The 23,381-nt window shown below is 33.9% G+C and overlaps 2 protein-coding genes across 2 annotated transcripts in view; one reads left to right on the top strand and one right to left on the bottom strand.

Annotated features, from left to right (window-relative positions):
- Window positions 1-2,739: 2,739 nt before the first annotated feature.
- On the bottom strand, window positions 2,740-3,760 carry LOC131600307 (uncharacterized). Its single transcript, XM_058872492.1, has 5 exons — window positions 3,574-3,760; window positions 3,377-3,487; window positions 3,186-3,267; window positions 2,999-3,094; window positions 2,740-2,913 (listed from the first exon to the last, which is right to left on the bottom strand). Exons 1-5 carry the CDS (start codon window positions 3,684-3,686, stop codon window positions 2,815-2,817), a joined length of 501 nt encoding a protein of 166 aa, XP_058728475.1. The 5' UTR covers window positions 3,687-3,760; the 3' UTR covers window positions 2,740-2,814.
- A 4,601-nt stretch (window positions 3,761-8,361) lies between these two features.
- LOC131595956 (rust resistance kinase Lr10-like) overlaps window positions 8,362-23,381 on the top strand; it is a 15,501-nt gene continuing 481 nt past the window's right edge. Inside the window, exons 1-3 of the mRNA XM_058868499.1 lie at window positions 8,362-9,163; window positions 9,592-9,654; window positions 19,684-23,381. The exon at window positions 19,684-23,381 is cut by the window's right edge and continues 481 nt beyond it. Of these exons, the coding sequence (XP_058724482.1) occupies window positions 8,410-9,163; window positions 9,592-9,654; window positions 19,684-20,831 (1,965 nt within the window). The 5' untranslated portion in view covers window positions 8,362-8,409 and the 3' untranslated portion in view covers window positions 20,832-23,381. The remainder of the gene's footprint in view (window positions 9,164-9,591; window positions 9,655-19,683) is intronic.

Genomic DNA, 23,381 nt, shown 5'->3' on the forward strand with positions numbered 1-23,381 from the left:
ATTTTTACAGTATATTGATGTTAAATTATTAATTATTATATAAAACATAAAAATATTTTTATTTGGTTCAGTTAGTATAAACTAAAATAATTATGTTAAATATCGTTTATATTTTAAAATATTAATATTTAAATTACTATTTAAAAATAATGTACATATAAAGTAATATATTAGTTAATAGTTAATATTTAAATTAATAATTATTAGTTAATAGTTAACGTTATTAATTAATATTAGTTAAATTATAAAATAGTAATTAATATTTATTTTACTGTTAAGAATATTAAAATTAATTTAGAATTAAATAGATGATTTATATAGATACTATTTATATAAAATAATGTAATTTAAAAAAAATACTATAGATATTTAAATAAATTAAAAATAAACTAAATTAATTATATTAATACATATTAATTAATTTAAAACTAGTTAAATTAATATAGTTAAATTAAAAATAGTAAAACCTATTTAAATTAAAACAAATTAATTTAGTTTATAATGATTTAGTTTATAATGATTTAGTTTATAATGATTTAGTTTATAATGATAATAGTAAAATAATATTAAAATAATAATATTTTAAACAATTTATATTAATATTTATATTTAATATAACTTACTATTAACTTTATTAATTAATATTGTTTAACGTTATTAATTTACTAATTTAATTTAATTTACTATTAACTTTACTAATTTATTAAATTTTTAAAATAGTAAAATAATATTTTAATATTTTACTATTTTATAACGTTAAACAATTTATATTAAATTATATAAAATCTTTAAATTAAATTTATTAAGTTAAAATATAACAATGCTTTTAATGTAAATATATATATATATATATATATATATATATATACTATTGAAATTGTAAATAAAAATGCAGTATGCTATAAATACAATTCAATGTATTTGTTAAACAAAACAAATCACCTAGCCTAGTGGTCAAACGCTTGGTGTTTGTATGGAAGGGGGTGGGTTCAACTCCCACTTCCAACAAATTTTGGTTTTTTAGAATATTTTAACATATCATCCAAAAATTAATATAATATAAATTGCCAACGTGGCATTATAAATAATAATAAATAAAAATAAAAAGCCACATGGGCCATCCACATCATTAAAAAAAATAAAAAATTAAAAAAATACATGCCACGTCAGCTTTTTTGGTGACTGGATGTGATGAAGGTAAAAAATGAGAGAATCTTGAAATGTTAGGGAACTTCTTGCAACTTTTTTTTTTTGCAGGGGGTTTTTCAAATGACGCCTATATGGCAGAGGGCAAAATAGGTATTAACCCTATTCTAAAAGATATTATAAGATATTTATTTATAATAGTTTAGACATTATAAGGTTTTTATAATATTTAAGAGATATTATAAGATTATTATAATATCTTTTAATTCTAACAATTAAGGAGATGTGTTTTGGGATTTGTTGGATTTTTACTATTATAAATATGTATCTCTTCAATTATTATAGTGTGACAATCTTAGAGCTTACAACAACAAGGGAGAATAATGGTTTAGGGAATTCCAAGGGAAAACTTAGAAAGGCAAAAGTTTTTGGAAAACCTTTGGAGTTGTCTAAGGGGATTGAGAAATACTTCTAAACACTTTGAGTTTGAGTGATTCGTTGGAGAGGTTGAGAAACACTTGAGTAGAAAAAAGGGTCTGTTCTTTGGGAATTGTGAAGGCTATTTTCTTGTAACTCATTTGTAATTTATTATAACAACTTTCTGAGTATGAATTGGAGAGCTGCTCTCTCCCCTAGAGTAGATCGTTTGATCGAATTGGGTACATAAAACTTCGTCTTTTTCTTACCTTATACTGTTATATTATCTGTGTACGAATTATTATTGTTGTAGACCATTTATGTTGGTTGCTACTTTTCTTTGCCTCATTAACAACACGATTCACAACAATATGCTTTATTCTTGTAATATTTGTGAATTCTGATTCACTCTTTTTAAAGAATAATTTAGATTATAATATTGTAATACTGCTATTATTAGAAAATTGAATTGAAATGAAGGAGTGAATTTACAAGTTACACTACAACACGGAAGGGCTTTAAAAGCGCTTTTACTGGGCTTTAAAAGCGCTTAAAAGCGCTGTGAAAGGCAGCGCTGGCAAAGGTAACAAAAGCGCTTAAGAAAGCGCTCTGGTAGGCCCCCCCTATAAGAGCGCTTTTCTGGAAAAGCGCTCTTGTAGGCCCCCCTTTAAGAGCGCTTTTCTGGAAAAAGCGCTCTTGTAGGCCCCCCTTTAAGTGCGCTTTTTCCAGAAAAGCGCTGTGATAGGCCCCCCTGTGAGAGTAAAAAATAAAAAAAAAACGCAACATACTAAAGCGCTTTTGGAAAAGCGCTCTTATAGGGTGGGATTTAAGAGCGATTTTTCTGGAAAAAGCGCTCTGATAGCCCCCCCTATAAGAGCGCTTTTCCAAAAGCGCTTTAGTATGTTGCTTTTTTTTTTTTTCTTTTTTATTAATCTTTGGCAGCGCTTTTACAAAGAAGCGCTTTAGTAGGTGGGCCTTTAATAGCGCTTTTCAAAAGCGCTTTCGTTGCTAAATGAGGTATTTTAATGTGCAGCCTGTAATTTAATCCTCCCAGTCGACCTGTAATATTTTCGACCTGTAATATGTTTTCAACCTGTAATATTTTCGACCTGTAATTTATTTTCGACGATATTATTTCAGCCATCAGTAAGACAATATATATATACTAATATAATACCATTATAATATCCAAAATTATATATATACATCATTACAACATCAATAATATTATAGTTCAAATCGACACAAATCCTACATGAAAAAGCGCTTAATATAAAATTGACACAAATCTTCTTTGATTTCTTCCAACTTAAGCTTCGGGTACGCAGCAGCACGGAATTCGTCAAGGTACTACAAAACAAAAACATAATATGAATGATATATTTAGTTAAATGTAATAAATTATATGAAATTATCTTAAGTTATAAATTCATACCGTGAGCGGAATCTCTAATTGATTCGCCTGAAGGATTTCTTTCATATACCTCAAAACAAAGTATCCGCAATCGTAATTGTTTCGCTGTTGCGGACACTACATAGAAAAACAAATAAGATTCTATAGTTGTCTTGTTTTATCAAGTAGCATAAATATATTATAAGCAACATTGTGAAAAATAATGTACCTGCACTTGGATCCAAGTAATGTTGTTAGATTTAGTTCGGGATACCTGTGCGTCCCGTTGACTTCGGAACACTTGTATTGATCTAATTAACAAATATATAAAAGCATATGTTTAGATCAATCCCACAAATAAGTAAATATATATATATATATATATATACACGAATATATATTTAGAACGATCCCACTTACAAATCAACGATGTCCTTCATGGCCGGATAATTGGTCCATTCACCATTTACCGAATTCAGATAATACACGACTTCCCTTATAGGGTTGATAGCAAGCAGCAACCAGTGTGCTCTATAAATTAAAACAATAGGTTATATGAAAATTTTGCTATACACAAAAGAAACAGAGATTAGATGAACAAAGAATGAGAAACTAACCCTACTGGTCGGGTATTATACGCCAAAAGATGCAGACTTTCTGTATTGCCGGTGGACATGAATCTATCGACTAAGTGCTGTCTAACTGATTCCGGTTCCGAAGCAATTGCCATTCCGCTGCAATGGGCGGAAGACACGAAACGGAATCTGTTAGACAATGGATTCCCGCGCAACACTCTGTCATACAACAACCTTAAATAAAAACATAATAAACATTAGATTATTTTCATTGAAATGTGTAAATAAATTATATTGTGGGACTAATTAAATAATATATCGGATGAGTGAATATTACCGGATGTATGAGTGCATGTTAGTGACGCCTAGTTGATCATGCCTAAAAATCTCCTCCAAGTCATCAATTGTAATAAGTGACTTGAATTCAATACCGAAGACACTTTCATCCATAACGATTTCACGTAAAGCACCATCCTTCAAATCGGACATATCAACCATTGTTGCGAGCGTCGACCGGTATCGAGGCACAAAAGCACCGCCTTTTTTTCCCGCTGGCTTCGGAGGACCAGTGGGTGGTACGGTACGAACTTGCTGCGTCACTTGTTGTGACTCCCGAGCGCCTAATCAGAATACCCGATTTCTTAAAGAAGACATTACCTTATTTCAAGGTAATATAAGTCCACAAACCAAAAAATTGGTTGAGAGACACTAAATTGATATTAAATAGAACCATAAACAATAAACTATAAGCAGAAAATAACAAACTATAAGCAAGAAGAAAGGGATAGTAACCTGAGTTAGACTTGATGTGGGAGATGGTTAGGTTTGAATCAGCGTTGTACAAGTAGAAACCAGAGACTTCAAAGTAACTGTAAAATTAAACACACACGCACGATGCAGTTAAATACAAATATCATAAAAGTGAAGGAACTATATGCAATCTGTAGCACAAACTACTATGATTTTAGAAGTAGAAACCATAGACTTCAAAGTAACTATAAAGTACACTTCAAAGTAACTGTAAAATTAAACACACACGATGCAGTTAATTAAATACACCACTACTAACACAATATTATTTCATACTAACAAACTCTATTTATCAGAACCACTTTTAACTAACTCTAATAGCTCATTTATTTTTACTTATTCACATGACATAAGTGAACTAGCATTTGGGAATGGCATAATGAAATCACATGCATACATTTCCATACATAAAACAAGATAATAAAATGCAGAATTTGATTCACACCAAACACATGTAACTTTATTCATTTATGATTCACCATTACATGATCACTACTACATATCCATCCATGGCATTAGCATCCACACAATTTGCATAGTTTTATATCACAATTGAAAGCAAGATAAAACAAATTTGAATTGAAAAAACAAATGAATTCATTAACATTCATATTCAATATGTATGTACATGGCCATAAAGAATTACCAAGCATCTCACATGGTGCACACAATTTCCACCCTTGGAATCCCATTAAATCCGCTCAATCCTCACTCACATATGCCACAGACCCTAATATACAAACAAAGCAAAACAGGGCCGGGTTTGAAACCTCACACTCTCATCCTTGCTACCTCACTTTCATCTTCAACCTCACATTTCCAGAATTAGGGTTTCAAGAAACAACAAAATAGTGAAAGATGATAGAAGATTTACCTGCAAATGAATTCAGAGTTGTTGTTGCTGAGAGGAGATGTTGAGAACGAACGGCTGTGAACGAATCAGAAGAACGATGCCGGCTGTGAACGAAGCAGAAGAACGAACGGCGACGGCGGCGACGGTTGGCAAGAAGAACGATGACGGCTGTGTGGAGGTTGGCGGCGACGGTACTGTCTTTGTGAAGAGAAACAGTGAAGAAACAGTGAAGAAACAATGAAGAAACAATGAAGAATGAAATACAGAACGCGCGTTTGTTTTAATTTGTTTTAAAAAATTTAATTTTAAAATGAGCTACTAGAGCGCTTTTCAAAAGCGCTTTCATAGGTATACCTATACAGGCGCTTTTTCTCTAAAAGCGCTTTCGTACCATATACCTAATTTTCCCTATACCAGCGCTTTTGGAAAGCGCTCTCGTATCCACCCTTTACCAGCGCTTTTTAGAAAGCGCTCTGGTACCCCCCCCCCCCCTTTACCAGCGCTTTCTATAAAGCGCTCTCGTAGCCCCCCCCCCCCCCCTTTACCAGCGCTTTCTAGAAAGCGCTCTCGTACCCCCCCTTGCCAGCGCTTTTTTCCCTTGTTTTTTATTTTTGTTTTTTGCGCAACCTATAGCAGCGCTTTTCCCAAAAGCGCTTTAGTAGCTTAATTTTGGCGTAGTGTTATATATTCATCATCGCATACCATTAGGTAGTTATAACAAAAATAACTAAACCCTAACACATGTGCATGGAGAAAACTAAGAAACTTCAGAAGAAAGTAACAACACAATATGCATTAACGCATGTATGCATTCTCTTCTATTCTTGTTAGCCCTCCACAAGCTGGTGGGTGTAAGATATTCACCAATCCAAGCTTGATGATGATGGCATGGAAATGTCTAGGATTAGAGGCTTTGGTGAAGACATGTGCAACTTGCAAGGCAGAAGCAACAAGAAGCAATCTCATCAATCCTTCTTGTACTTTCAACCTCACAATGTAGCAAATACCAAAATGCCTCGTTCTCTCATGGAACATAGGATTGGCATTTATGTGCACCGCGCTTTGACTATCACAATAGAGCACAACTTGTCTAGTGCATTGTTGACTAAGATCACATAAAAGAAAGCTGATCCATTTTAATTCTCTGGTTGCTACAGCAAGGGCCCTGTATTCAGCCTCAACAGAAGAGCATGAGACAATGTTTTGTTTCTTAGACTTCCACGAAATGAGTGAATGTCCAAGGAAGAAGCAATATCTAGAGACGAATCTCCTAGTATCATGGCAGCCTCCCCGGTGAGCGTCACTGAATCCTTGCACTTGAAGTGCTGAATTTCGAGGAAAAATGAGTCCACAAATAGGTGTATTTTTGAGACACCTCAAAACTCTCAAGGTTGCTTTGTAATGATTGACATTAGGTGCAGACATGTAATGACTTAACTGCTGTATAACATGAGCAATACCAGGTCTGGTATTAGTTAAGGAGGTGAGTTTACCTATAAGTCTTCTATATGGTCCAACATCTTCCAATAGAGAGCTATCATCACTCATGAACTAGATGGCTGAATCAAGAGGGATGCTTGCAAATTTACAGTTGCCTATGCTTGAAGTCCAAAGAAATTCAAGGCAATATTTCCTCTGACGATTGTAAATACCTTTTGTAGAGTGTCACTTCTTACCCTAGGAAGAATTTCAACTCTCCCAGATTTTTAATGCAGAATTTTAAATTCATAGCCTTCTTGAGTGAATCAAATTCTGTCATGTTTGGTTCACCTAGTATTATGTCATCAACATATACCAGTAGAGCCAAGAAAGAATCAGTTGTGGACTTGATGAAGAGAGTATGATCTGCATGTGCTTGGATGAAACCATAGTCCATAAGAAAGCAAGTAAGCTTGTCAAACCATTTCCTACTAGCCTGTTTCAGGCCATAAAGTGATTTGGTCAGTCTACAAACTTGGCCTGACTTTGGTGGATTAATTCCTTGAGGAACCTTCATGTATATTTTATTATATTCTTTGTATGATATTTATTTTAATTTATGTATCAACAAAAAAAACAAAATATTATTTATTTATAAATTTTATTGCTTTTATTTGAAATGAGATTATTATATATTTATTTTAAATTTCATTTTAAATTTGTTGATGTTGATATGTATAAAATTGAAATAAAAAAAAGGAGTACATACACGCACTTGCTTATAGGATACAATTCATATTTATTTATCAAGTTATAAATATATTTTGACAATTAAAAACTTATTTTATGAAAATATAAAAATTATTAAACATAATTATTATATTGACCTCTATATGTATGCTTCAATAAGATTTTTGTAAAAAAACTAAATCAGCGGAATCAATCTAAACCATATTAATTTAGTTTAATTTTACTTTTAAAAGTTAATTAAATCACATATTTTTTACTCTTATAATTCATATAATTTTTTATTGTTAAAACTGCGCAAACTATAGCTCGAACACTCCAAACATACTGTCGGTCACTACAATTCATATTTTTATATTTTTGTGGTGAGCTTTAAATTTTAACAAATAAAAGAAAGAGAAATGCTAAACCTACACCAAAAGTTACATATATACACCGTATATGTATACACTTACCTATACTTTTTGTTTTATTTAATAACTTTTTTTTCATTGATTTTTGTGAAACATAGAAAATGGTTGGAAATGACTAAGGTATAACATACGGTGTAGTGATATCAGTGTAAACATAGCACTGCTGTAAAAGAAAACAGAAAATCTCAATAATTCCCTTATCTCTAATGACATAAGAGCTTAGGTCAAGTGTATATATTGATTTGATGATATTCCAACATATGTGGTGCTAGTAACACCTATTTGTTCCAATAGTCAATCAACATTCATCCGAAACAAGACTTTGAAAAGTAAATCTTGTACCGTGCCAAATGCTAGTTGTTTTTTCGAAAGAGATAATTTCTCTATCCATTACAAAAAAAGTTAAATAGTATATCTTTAACCAATCACAAGATACAATTTAATTTTAATATATTTATTTATTTATTTATTAAATAATACAATTGTTTATTGTTTTTAAGACATTTTACACTGAGTACCCAACTTTTTAAGTTGGGTAGATAAGAATTCAATTTTTATTTTTTTTAATTTATATGTATGCTTCTCGTCCATTAATTAAATTGTGAGTGTTTTCTATTTGCTATCAGAAAACCAAAAATGGCATCATCCATAACCCTTGTTATGGTGGCAGTGTTACTAATACTCATATTTCCTCCCAACAAAGCTTATGGCAGTGATGAACAACAACAGTTGTGTTCTCGAAGGTGCGGTGTCCATAACATCAGCTCTCCTTTCCGATTGAAAGACAGTCCAGAAAACTGCGGTGACACAAGATACAACCTATCATGTGAAAACAACAACCAATTGATTTTGTATGATATATCATATGGAAGATACTATGTACAATCAATTAATTACAACAACTTCACTATCCGACTGTTGGATTTCAATCTTGTTTACTCTAATTATTCTCTCCCTCCTGATTATTCATTAGGACTCTATAACCTCAGTTACACCTTTCCCTACCTTGATTATTATCAATACAAAAATGGGAGTTATTATACATTGGCTAAATCAATATTATTTGTGAGCTGTCCAAATCATCGGATGGAATATTCGTATGTTGGTAACTGTATGAATATTAGTTCATACTCACAGTATGGGAATCCTTTCTATGTTGGTGCTTATAGCAAATCTATTTCAGAATTGGGGCTGGGAGACGGATGTCGTATAGAGTTTAAGTATGTCACATCTTGGGATTTACAAGATGGAAACAACAACAACACTTCTTGCACGGACTTCCGCCGTATGATGCTTTATGGATTTGAACTTTCTTGGCTCAACAGTCTTTGTAAACATGGATGGTTTTCACACCTCGATGAGAATAGCCATGTTATCTGTCATCGAGTCAGTAAGTTGCTCAAAAATACCCCACCTTTCTCAAACTTGAATTTAACTTTTCTTTTTTCCTAACGTTTGATTTTGGAACCCACCATGCGTCAGTTTTCTCAAATATACAAACAAGAGTTTGAATATAATTATATTTCTTTAAAAATATTTTATTTATTTAGTTTTTAAAATTATAAATTTATTTATTATCTACTATAGTAATTTCAAATGCACTACAAATTTAGTTTGCAATTTGTGGATATAATACAATTATTATCTCGCGTGAATTGCAACCGTGCAATTTTGATACTCTATTTTTATTTTTTTTTGGATTATTTGATTGTTCTGTTACTTAAAATTCAGTTTCTATAAATACCCTACTTAAGTGTTAGAGATATTCAATCTAGTTTGTCTTTTTTATGCTCACTCCTTTTTTTTTATCACGTGTAGTGTATGTTCTTGCAGGATGGGTCATTACGCCTCGTTCTATTATGCTTTTATGTGTGTACACAGGTAAGACCTCACATTATCTTTAAGTGCAAGACATCCCATGCAAATATATATATATATATATATATATATATATATATATATATATATATATATATATATATATATATATATATATATATATATATATATATATATATATATATATATATATATATATATATATATATATATATATATGACATATCATATGAGAATGACATTTTTATGTGAGAATATGAAAATGAATCTGAACCATTACATTTTAAAATAAATTATGGAGATTAATTTTCAAAATACGTTAGTATACAACAGTCCTAGCTAGATACAATTTTCAAGAAGATAAAATGTTGTATTGGTTTTTGAAAAGATTGTCACGGAAGAAGTTATCGGCTGAGTCGCGGAACAGTACGCTTCCTTTAAGAAGTTTCGCGGTACTGTCAAAATTATGCAAAGCAACTCTTAATAACTACGACGCCTCCATGATAAAACTGCCCGTTCAAAAAATATGATTATCACTTGCACTGTGATGGATCGTTCGAAAAGATACACCTTCAGATGGTATAACAACAAGTCGTAGTATCTAGAATTAATCCAGTCGAAAACAGAAAAAGAAAATATTTACATGAAGCAGAGTATGGAGAGAGAAGAGAGAATTCAAATGTGAATTATGGAGTGAGTTGCAAATGAACTGAATAACTCTATTTATAGGCAAATGATCCAACTGAGTGGAGTAAAAACGTGGGAGAAAATCATGGGAGAGTGGAACCGGCCCAGTCAAAACTAGTCGTTTTTTACTTGGTTAGCAAGTCACACGTATGACTCTTGGTGGGCAAGCAAACCAGTCAAAAATTAGGTTAAAACTTGGTCTGAGTAAGACACATCACCATTTCGTAATTAATTAATATTAAATAATTAATTTTCTACTATTAAATAATAGTATTTAATTTCCAACGAATTAATTAATTAATTAATGATAATTAATTTCGACTAATTCGGATTCCAAAAAAATTAATTCATCTAGACTAGACCGAACCGAGCCGAGGCGAGCCGGCCGGCTAGACGGACGGCGGCGGCGCGTGTGTGTGTTGATGGCTTATGGGTGTGTACTCACTCCTTTATAAAATTGGAGTATTCCCTTGGGGCCCAACCCACTTGTCAAAGTTAGAATATATATACACTACTAATATTTGTATTCCCTCCTATGTGGGACTAAAATGAATCCTTTCAAATTCATCTCCATATTAGTTCTTACTTATGCTCATTTATTGCCCATTTGATGTCAATAAATCATTCCAATTTCAACTCCAAGTTTACATCATACCAATATTTCCAACAATCTCCCACTTGAATTTAAAAGGTGATTTTAGAAGTACATCAAACGTTTCTAAGATTATGCATAAGCAAAGGTGTCTACAACTTGAACTTTTGCATAGCAAGTATGATTCTAATTCAACAAGAGTGACACTATTGTCTTGAACTCTATCTCAGACATCAGACTCGCAAACAACCTTTTCTTAAGGTGTATTCTTAATAGTCTGTGCTTTTAATGGCCCTACACGTGTGTCCCAGTTTAGTGAAGGCTATAGGAATTATGTCTCGAAATTCCATAGGAACCGGTCTCAGTTCCACAATCACATAGCATGATCTCATTAAGAGTTTCTATTATCTCATCCTCTTATCGCTTCAGGATTCATGCTTTTCTTATTCACTCTAGCATGATCGCCTCATATTACTCACAACTTGTTATTACCCATTGAACCTATTTCTTAGGATCTCCAGTCAATTAGGTCGGGTTACCATCATGAGAAACTCATATTCCTATAGGCCTTAGTCCCATCTTATATGGTGTATTATAAACTTTCTCTCTAGCTAATCCTTTCGCCAAAGGATCCGCTAAATTTTCATCAGTGCGTACATGATCAACTCTTACAGCTCCTTTAGAGATACAGTCTCTAACAGTGTTGTGCTTTCTTCTAATTTGACATTTTTTACCATTATAATAACGGTTCTCGATTTTTGCAATAGCCGCGGTACTATCGCAGTGGATCAACACAGCTGGCATAAGTTTTTCTTATAAGGGAATCTCAGCTAGCAGGCATCTTAACCAACTTACTTCTTCACTAGCATTCGCTAATGCTATCATTTCAGACTCCATCGTGGACTGAGCCAGGATAGTCTGTTTCTTTGATTTGCAAGATACAACTCCTCCAACTATGTTGAATACATAGCCACTAGTAGCTTTAGAATCATCTGATAAGGTATTCTAATCCGCATCACTGTATCCTTCAAGTATAGCAGGAAATATCTGATAATGCAAACCGAGGTTCATTGTCTTTTTAAGGTACCACATGATTCGCTCAATAGCTTGTCAATGCTCATTAATCGGTCTACTCGTAAACCTGAACAACAATCCTACAATATATGCAATGTCCGGTTGTTTACGGTGATTTCCGGTAAACAACCGCTAGTCCTCCAAACTATAAAATATACTTTGGTTACTCGCAGGATCGACTAGATTGATCCTAGGACATAGTCAAACAATTGTCTTTCGATATGATTTGGTTCATATTTGTTTGTTCTGGCTTCAAGAAAACTTGTTTGTGATATGATCGTATGACTATTCACTTAAAACAATACTTGTTATACATGTTAATATGACTTTCGACAAAGAAAACATAAATAAAAGCGTGTAGATTGCAGAAATGTAAAGTGCAAGAACATAACGTGCTAGAATGTTAAATGCAGAAACGTAAAGTTGCTTCGAAATGAAAGTTAAACGAAAAAGATAAAGAAATTGAAAAGATACTTGAATAAAGAAAGATACAAATGTATTTAAAATGGTGTTGGTGTCATACGTACATTTCTCAGCAAACTCGTTCTCTAAACACTTGATACTTGAGTAATTTGTGAGTGATTTGTACAAAATGAACACACAGAATCCTAACATTAAGACCCTTATTTATACTAATTTCGACCCTAACGGTCCTACATTAATCTGATGCCACGTTACTCACAAGAATCCGTGGGATGCCATCTGTCCTTGTTCGGTTACACAGACTACTTCGAAATTCAAATCCTCCCGCCTGAATCCTCTTTCGACGCGTGGCAACGTGATCAGAACCGAGAATGTCACGAAAACACGTTAAGCTTCAGTACCCTTCGTATTTCGCAAAATGTTTAAGTCTTAAAGATAATTCAATTCGAATTAGCTCCGATTCTAACCATCTTCACTCCAACTCAAACAACATCCTCGAAACATGGCCATCAGTAGCCATTTTTAATCTAAAAAATGGTCATCAGTAACCATCTTTCTTCGAATTCTAATCCTTCAAAGACTATTTCCTCTAAACGAAATCTCCATCCAACACCGGTCTAGTACAATTAGTGGCATACCTAAGATTGCCAATGATGCTTGCATATTCTGTCTATCTAACACTTTCACGAGTGTTCTTAAACATTTTCATGCTTGGATCGTATGATGTGCTTGTTGGTTTACAATCAAAGTAATTATATTTATTTGAGATCTTTTCCACTTAATGTGATTGATCCAAAGAAATTCCTTGTTTATATCTTGTGATCTTGATACCAAGAATCACACTCGCTTCTCCGAGGTCTTTTATATCAAAGTTGTTGCAGAACAATGATTTCATAACATTAACGGCCTGAATGTTTGAGCCAAATATGAGTAGATCGTCTACATATAGACATACGATAATGCAGATGCGATTCTCAGATTTGTGATAAACACATTTGTCACTTTCATTCACTTTGTACCCATTCATTATCATTAAGTTATCAAACTTTTCATGCCATTTCTTAGGAGCTTGTTTTAGTCCATACAGAGACTTATCTAACTTACATACCTTGTTTTCTAGTCCATGGATCACAAAACCTTCTGGTTGTTCCATATATATTTCTTCTTCTAAGTCACTGTTTAAAAAAAGCTGTTTTAACATCCATTTGGTGTACTATTAAGTTATAAATTGCAGCAATTGAAATAATTACCATAATGGATGTAATTCTAGTGACTGGAGAAAAGGTGTTGAAGAAATCTATATTTTCTCTTTGTCTAAAACCCTTGGCTACAAGGCGAGCCCTCCATTTATCAATAGTTCCATTAGGTTTTAGGTTCTTTTTCAAAAATCATTTACAACTGATTGGTTTCCATCCAGGAGGCAAGTGTACTAGGTGTCAGGTCTTGTTAGACTCTAGAGAATCTATCTCATCATTGATAGCTTCTTGCCATAAATCTGCATCCAAATATGATAGTGCTTCTTGAAGATTTATTGGATCTTCTTCTACATTATAAGCCGCATAATCTGGCGCATAGTCTTTAGCAAATCTTACTCTTTTACTTCTTCAAAGTTTGGTTTCTACATTGTCGTTGCTTTCTGTACTTCTTATCACATGAATGTGACTCGATTGGGTGCCCCCACTATTTCTCGATTTGAAAGGAAATTTGTCTTCATAGAATTCAACATCATTTCATTCTATGATCACTTTTCATTTAGGTCATAAAACCTATACGCCTTACTGTTTGCTACATACCCAATTAATACACATTCATAGGCTTTACTAGCGAGTTTAACTCGTTTGGGATATGGAATCCTGACATAAGCCAGACAGCCCCAAATTCTCAAATAATACAAGTTTGGTTGTCTTTTCTTTAATATCTCATAAGGCGAGATCTTACATTTGGACTTGGGAATTCTTTTTAGGACATAGCAAACAGTCAATAAAATTTCCTCCACCAGTGAGGTGCAGCACCAGAATTCATCATAATTGCAACAACAAGTTCAGTAAGAGTTCTATTCTTTCTTTCTGCTTTATCATTCATTTCAGGAAAAGTCTAACATGCAAAATATTAAAATCACACAAAGAGTAAACAGAAGAATTTTTTTTATGCAATTCAACATTCAACTTAAACATACCATCATCGGCATACCCTTTTCCAACAAAGTTCCATTCTTAGTGATGGTGTACAAATCTGCCCCTATAGTTTAACTATACCCTTCATTATTTAAAAGAAAACCAGAAACAAGATTCTTCCTAATTTCAGGAACGTGCATGACGTCCTTCAAGATCAAAGTCTTTGCTGAGGTGAATTTCAGCTCAACATCTCCAATACCAGCAACATTGGTGGTGTGAGCATCTCCCAACAACACTTTCTTATCTTCAATATTAGTGTATGTCTTAAACATAGCATGATCGTAGCAGAATGACGAGAGGCGCCAGTGTCTGTCCACCAACCATCACTTTCATCAACCATGTTGACTTCAGTGATCATAGCAACGAATGGCTCATTAGTCATGTTAACTTGAGCATTTGGGCCAGCAACAGGTTTAGGCTTGCTCTTACATTTTTTTGCCATTTGACCCGGTTTCTCACAATTGTAGCAAGTGAAAACCAGAGCGTCATTTCTTTGAGGTGGTGGTTGCTGCCTAAAAAATATAGCAGATAGGGCCCTAGAGGGATTCCCATTCTTAATTCAGTTCACAGCATTGCAGTTCGGATTCTTTAATGGTTTGCATGTAGGCTTCAGAATTGCACCGAATCTCTTTAGTTGTTAGAGACAACTAAGACTTCATCTTTCTGATCTTTTCTCCGAGCTTCCTCTTCGATTCGGAGGCAAGTAATCAAACTCTCGATTGAAAATTCTTTTGTTTTGTGGCGAAGCACGTTTTTGAAATCTTTCTAACCAGGGGACAGATTGTCAATGATAACAGCAATTTGAAATTGTTCATTGAGGGGCATACCTTCTGTAATTCGGCTTTGAGCTTCCACCGACTTTTCATCAACCATCTTGTAGTTTAAGTAGGGGCTGACAACATATTTCTTTGCACCTTCTTCTTCTATATCATATTTCTTCTGCAGAGCTTCCCAAACCTGTTTAGTAGTCTTGTAATTATTGTAGTAATCTTACAGGTCATCAGCAAGACTGTTCAGAATGTAATTTTTGCATAGGTAGTCATACTCTTGCCATAGGGCAATTTCTTTCCAGACCTGTAAATTATCTGCTACGGCTTTAGCTTTTGCACCAGAGTCGAATTCAGACGCTTTTGAAGTCTCGTCTGATTCAACAGTTGACTTACCATTAGTTAACTCGATTGATCCAGAAGGAGCAACAAGGATATCCTCAGTCTGAACATGGGAAACCTTTTTCAAATTTAAGAAAATTTCATCTTAGCTTGCCAACATTTGAAATTAGATCCCTCAAACTTAAATGGTTTGTCATTCACAGTAGCGGCCGCAGTATTACCGATAATTTCCTCAGTAGACATGGCAGTTACAGAAAACGTCTTAAAATTGTTGTTTTGGTTTTTGAAAAGATTGCCACGGAGGAAGTTATTGGCTAAGTCTCGGAACAATACGCTTTCTTTAAGACGTTTCGTGGTACTGCCAAAATTATGCAAAACAGCTCTTAATAACCACGATGCCTCCAAGATAAGATAGCCCGCTCAAAAAATACGATTATCACTTGTATTGTGATGGATCGTTCAAAAAGATACACCTTCAGATGGTATAAAAACCAGTTGTAGTATCTGGAATTAATCCAGTCGAAAACATAAAAAGAAAATATTTAGATGAAGTAAAGTAGGGAGAGAGAAGAGAGAATTCGAATGTGAATTCTGGAGTGAGTTGCAAATGAACTGAAGAACTCTATTTATAGGCAAAGGATCCAACTGAGTGGAGTAAAAATATGGGGGAAAATCGTGGGAGAGTGGAACCGGCCCAGTCAAAACTAGTCGTTTTTCACTTGGTCAGCAAGTCACACGTATGACTCTTAGTGGACAAGCAAACCAGTTAAAAATTAGGTTAAAACTTGGTCTGAGTAGGACACGTCACCATTTCTTAATTAATTAATATTAAATATTAATTAATTTTCTACTATTAAATAATAGTATTTAATTTCCAACGAAGTAATTAATTAATTAATGATAATTAATTTCCACTAATTCGGGTTCCAAAAAAATTAACTCATCTAAACCGGACCAGACCGAGTCGAGTCGGCCGAACGGCAGCGGCGGCGGCACGCGCGTGTGTTTCTTGATGGATTATGGATGTTTCCTCACTTCTTTACAAAATTGGGGTATCCCTTGGGGCCCAACCCACTTGTCTAAGTTGGAATCTATATACACTACTAATATTTATATTTCCTCTTATGTGAAACTAAAATGAATCATTTCAAATTCATCTCCATATTAGTTCTTACTTGTGCTCATTTATTGCCCATTTAATGTCAATAAATCATTTCAATTCCAACTCCAAGTTAACATCATACCAAGATTTCCAACCTAAAATGCTATTGTATTCTAAATCCTCCATGATAAGAGACTTGTGAAAAAATTAGCATCGTTTAAAGATTTCTAATATGATGAAACAATGCAAGTCCAAATTATAGCTAGATATTTTATAATCATTTACAAATCATTCAACAATATAAAAACCCCAAAAAACAAAGAAATATCCTAATGAAGGACAAACGAAAACCGAAACAATCTAAAAATTATATACTACTGTTATCTCTTCTTTTCAACACAAGGTTTCAGAGTTTGGAGATTAGAATCGATTTTAAGAAATAAGTCGATCTTCAAATCAAAATGGCCAGTCACGACCATTTTTGTAATTTGTCCCGTCAAATGGCGAAAATGATTTTGGTTGAACTCTTAGTACTATAAAGATCAAAAGATATAAGTTTTGAACTTAGAGAATGTTTGAGGTTTCCAAGTGACAAAATAATTGCGTATAGTCGAATAAGGCTATAGTGGATAAGATCAAACTTTTTTTTACACGTGTAAAGGTTACATAAATAAGCTTGCATGGATTTGGGAACGTGACAAAGTTAGCTAAGTCGACCGTTATAGACGGTTAAATTAGAACTAGTATATAAGCAATGCTTGCTTATAGTTTTAAAGGTTCTGTGTTGAGAGAAACAAGCGATTTAACAATGTATAAGTTTGCGTTCCATCTTATGAATTAAGTTCTTTATTTTTCACTCATTTATTGCATTCAAGTTACTTTACTGCATTTAAAGTATAGTTTCGGCTTTAGTGTCAAAAGTGTTCAAACCTATAAATTTTTGCATGGTATATCTGATATCTTTTCGATTTTAATCTCTTAAGTAAATTAAAACATGCCTTTGTTTACAGAATTCTTAAGTAAACAAATTGGCACGCAAAGTGGGATCCATATTGCGAAAGTTTCAGTTTTTCTTTCAAAATTTTGCATATAAGTTCTCCATTCATGAAACTTCTGAGTCTTAGTGCGCATGAGATTGAAGAGTGGTAGGATTTCCAAGGATTACACTAGTAGAACGAAAAGAAGATATAATAGATTGGTGAATCCAAGAAATAACAACAATGGAGAACAACCTTCTAAGACTACAGGGGATAACACAGTCGCTGCAAGTTCGACTAAAGCAATTGCCTCCACAACCAACACGACGACCATACCATCAACTGTACAAAATGAGGGCGAAATTTTCCCCATCAACAACATAGAGTCACCCTTTGACTCCTAAACCGACCGTGGTTAGTGATTTTAAGCCCTATATGTCAAGTTTCACAATGCACATGAATGGTCGTGAACAACCTTATGGTATGCCAACATCAGCAATGACAGGTTTGTATAGAAATGCGTCGACATTTGCTGACAATGCGGCGACTACATATTCGCCATTACAGGGATCGTGATCGACCATAAACAATCTTGGTTGAAACACCTAATCCTTGGGAATAGGATTCTCTTACCAAGCAATGCCAACTTTCACAATAAATTCTATAACTGTGTTGAGATAGCAAATGGATGAAAGTAACCATGGTACGGTTAATTTTCTTAGCCGACAAATGGGTACGATATTTAACTCTTTGGTTCATGACATGGATCATAATTATCAACAGTTAGCGAATTAGATGACTCGAATTGCTGACTCCTTTGGCACCCCTCTGGCGCAAGTTTGACCAACCATACAACCCCTAGTGGCTAGGCCTATTCAAAATGAAGGAATAATCCTTGAGGAAAACACGATTAACTAGGGCCAACAATTTGTGCCCCGTGTAGTTGAGCAACCGAGGCTTAGGGAAGTCGAACGCCCGCCAGTTGTTATAATTAATCGAAATCAGGATGCTGACCAAAGAGTTCCTTGAATTTGATCAAGATTATTGATTAGAGTTTCAATATGGTAGATAGCAACAAGGTAGTTGATGGTTAAATTGGCATCACCACGGTTTAAAGTTAAGGTGGAGATTATTAAAGTATGCCTTAAAACCTTTGTTGAAGAAGAGAAGGAAAATATATTTCAAGATTTCCGAATATCAGGAAGCCGAAAATAGCAAGAATGTCCAATTTAGAGGGTTCACGGATTTCGAGTTTGACCGATTCGATTTGCGGATCCGTTATTTGTTAGAATATTGGATATATATTAATTTAAAAATAGTCTAAATTAATATAAATATATTATAAGATGTTTATAGTATTTTATTTTAATAATTAATGGATTGAGAAATACTATTGAGAGTTGGAGAGGTCGGGAAATACTTGGGAGGGAAAATAAAGATTTGTTCTTGGGCTTCTTTAGGGTTGTTCTTGGGAACTCCAAAGGCCGAAGACTATTTTCTTGAAACTCATATGTAATCTCTTATAATAACTTTTCGAGTATAGTGAATTGAAGAGCTCATCTCTCCTCCAAAGTAGATCTTTTGATCGAACTTGGTAAACAAACTTTTTGCCATTTTTTCCTTATTCTAATATATTTTCTGCTTATTAATTATTATTGCCGAAGACCATTTATTTTAATTGACACGGTTTTTTGTCTCACATATCAAAGTGTTTATTAAAATTGAACCTTGTCGTTATTCACAACATGAATAATTTGCAGCAAGAATATTTTCTACTTTAAAAAATAGGAGACACTAATAAATGGATATGTATTTACATATCTTTTAAGAGGAAAATATATATTTTTGTTGGTTTTTATTATCTTATCCTAACTAAATATCATTTTTAATTATGATTTATTTTTCAAAGTGTAATAGTTTCTTTTCTTTACAGTTGGAATGGTTGCTTTACTGAGCAGTGTTAAATTTGTGTTTGGAATACCATGTATAATTGTATTACTAGTCTACAGATGGCGCCTGAAACATTTATCCGTGTATGATAATGTTGAAGATTTTCTACATAGTGACAATAACATTACGCCTATAAGGTACTCTTATAAAGACATAAAAAATATGACAAAACAATTCAAGATAAAATTAGGCAATGGAGGTTATGGATCTGTTTTCAAAGGACAACTTCGAAGTGGTCGCCTTGTTGCGGTTAAATTATTGGACAAAGCCAAGACCAGTGGACAAGATTTTATCAATGAAGTTTCTACAATTGGTAGGATTCACCATGTTAATGTGGTAGAACTGATTGGTTTTTGTGTGGAGGGGTCAAAACGAGCTCTTATATATGAATTCATGCCAAATGGATCACTAGAAAAATACATATTTTCTACAACAAAAGAGAGTTATTCTTTGAGTTGCGAAAAATTGTATGCCATTTCTTTTGGAGTGGCTCGAGGCATTGAGTACTTACATAATGGATGCAATATGAAAATTCTCCACTTTGATATAAAGCCTCATAACATCCTTCTTGACGAGAATTTTAATCCAAAACTTTCTGATTTTGGACTAGCTAGACTTTGTCCAACAGATAAAAGCATTGTGACATTAACTGCAGTAAGAGGAACCATTGGATATATGGCACCTGAATTGTTCTATCGGAATGTTGGCACAATATCTTACAAAGTTGATGTCTATAGTTTTGGGATGTTGTTAATGGAGATGGCAAGTAGAAGAAAGAACTTGAATGCATTGGCGGATCAATCTAGCCAAATATATTTTCCTTTTTGGATTTATGATCAGTTACATGATGGAAGGGAAGTAACAATTGAGAATGACACAGATCAAGAGATGAAATTGACAAAGAAAATGATGGTTGTGGCTTTGTGGTGTATACAGACAAAACCTGAGGACCGTCCTTCGATGAATAAAGTGTTGGAGATGCTTGAAGAAGAAGGTGAAGATATGCAAATTCCTAATAAGCCTTACTTTTGCCTACAGGATCAACCAGTTGCAGATGTTAAAGATGATGATATTGGCCGCTCATGGACTTCGTATGGTACAACAGTAAGTGATCCCAAGGAACCAACCTGATCTCCTTTTGTTTTCAAATCAATTACATGTTTATATGCATCTAGTTTGATGGTTCTAAGCATTGGATAAATATATATTAAAGGAATGTAATACCATATCTATGCAGGAATGTTCCAACTAATTAAGCATTTTGTCTTCTTGATTATTAAGGGATGATGACAGAAATGATTGTAATCACGTCTATGGATATCTTATTATGGATTAAGAATGCTTTTGAAATGTATTGAAAATGAAAAGTCCCTTGTTAAATAATATATATGATCACTAGATAAAGAAATCAACAAACAAAATTTTGTCATGATCTACCAATTCTACGGGGAGCTTAAAGCTAGATTGGACATTCATCAAATGGTTAATATGCAAGATATTTTGATAACACTTATGGACCAGATGCTGGAGAGAATGACATGTAAAGCCTTTTATGGTAGCAGGAATTGCTATGAATATGTACTTAACCCCTAGGTACATGGTTCGATTCCTGCGGAAGGCAAAAACAATATTTCCTGGGCAGCCGATAAGCGGACCTAGGGGGGATTATTGATTAAGCCGGTAACATGCTCGGTTGGCCGACACGGTTGATGCGTGCAGCGGATATCGGGGTGTTACATTAGCCGCCTCTGCCAAAATGTTTTAGGAAACTCCTTCTCTTGCAGCATGCATCTAACCATCCTCATCGTCGGTCTATTTCTCCTTCACTAACCCCATTTTGCTCTGAATTGTAAGGGTTGTGAGTTAAGGCTCAATTCCAACTTCTTCGCAAAATATATTAAAATTTGCTGACGTATACTATATCCCATTGTCAGATCTTAGACATTTAATCTTGCAGCCACTTTGAGTTTCCACCATTTTCTTGAACTCCATTAAAACTTTCCAGCCACTTCATGCTTTAATTTTAATAAAAAAATCCAGCATTTTCTTGTAAAATCATCTATGCAAGAAATGAAGTAGAAAGTAACTTGTAGTGACAGTGTTCTTTGAGGTCCTGTTAAATCAGTATGAATGAGCTATAATTATTGAGAAGCTCTCTAAGATGATTTGTGTAATGATTTTCCTATTTGTTTACCATTTTTACAAGAATTACAATTTGGCAAATTATCAAAAAGTACTGGTAAACCTCTTGACATGTCTCTTTTCTGCATGTTCAACATTCTTTCAAGATGGCAATGACCACGTCTCTTGTGCCCGAGTTCTATGGGACTGACTTGAGTGAAATAGACCGCCAACTCCTCTTGTTCTGGATCAAATGAGAAGCTTTTACCTCTCATCTTAACCCTTAGAACTTCCTAGCCAATAATGTCATGGGTAAGACAGTGTTGATGTTCAAAAGACACTTTAAATCCCTTTTTAATCAACTAACCTATTGTTAGCAAGTTTTGGTCAATGTCAGGTACATAAAGAATATCTGATATAATGTTGGTATATGAACACGTTGAAATTGAAATGGTTCCTTTTCCTTTTGTAGTAATATAGCCACCATTACCTATTCTAACCTTTGAGACATTAGTGGGCTTTAAATCCTTGAATAGAGTCTTGTCATATGTCATGTGGTTCGTAAAACCACTATCAATCAACCAACTAGAGAATTGCTCCTCGTCAAATAACATGTTGCAAAAAAATATAATCTTCTCCATCTTGCTCAATAACTTAGGCATTGGCTTCATGTTGCTGCTAAAATTTGCTTCTACAAATTACAGCTTCGTGTCCAAGCTGATTGCACCTACTTCATTTCACGTATGATCGTTTCCAACATTTGTATTTCGGGTGATCCAATTTTCCCCAATGTTGACAAGGTGATAACTTTTATTTTTACCCTTACCATTGTTTTTGTTTGGTTGTAAGCATAATTTTCTCAGCTTAATGGTTGGTTCTTGACATGCTTCTTTCTATTGATTTTCGCATGATGATGCTTAGCTTGTAAAACGCCTTCGACTGCACCATCATGTCTTATCAACCTTTGTTGCTCTTGGGACTACACAACACTTACAAGTTTCACCAATGTGATCTTTGAAAGATCCTTAGTATTTCCCAATGAAGTAATAGAAACTTCAAATTTTTCAAGACAAGTCACCAGTATTTTCTGAACTATTCTTGAATCTGAGAGGTCGGAACCTGACAACCTCACCTTGTTAACAATGTTAAGAGGTCTATTTGCATATTCCTTGACTGTTTCAGACTCCTTCATTGCATCTCAAATTCTTGAACCAGATACATTGCTTGCATTCCCTTGATTCTTTCATCTCCTTCATATTCATCCTTGAGAAATTCCAACTTTAAATGCTGATTTGATCGTCATGATTCTCGAAATGTCTTGTGAGACAACAACAAATAAAGTGGCTCTTGCCTTTGACTTTCTTGCTTTCTTCTCCTTGTTATTTCTTATTTGAGCATTAGTTGGATTGTTTGGTAAATGAAGAACTTCTTAGTCTTCCTCAACATCTTCATAGAGGTCATTTACTTCTAGGTGAGCCTCCATTATTGTTGCCCATATGTGATAGTTATCACCATCAAACACGCGCGGTGCTAGTTTTCTGTAAGGGGTTTCAAAATCCA

The sequence above is a fragment of the Vicia villosa genome, linkage group LG4 (genome assembly GCF_029867415.1).
Source record: "Vicia villosa cultivar HV-30 ecotype Madison, WI linkage group LG4, Vvil1.0, whole genome shotgun sequence".
Taxonomy (NCBI): domain Eukaryota; kingdom Viridiplantae; phylum Streptophyta; class Magnoliopsida; order Fabales; family Fabaceae; genus Vicia; species Vicia villosa.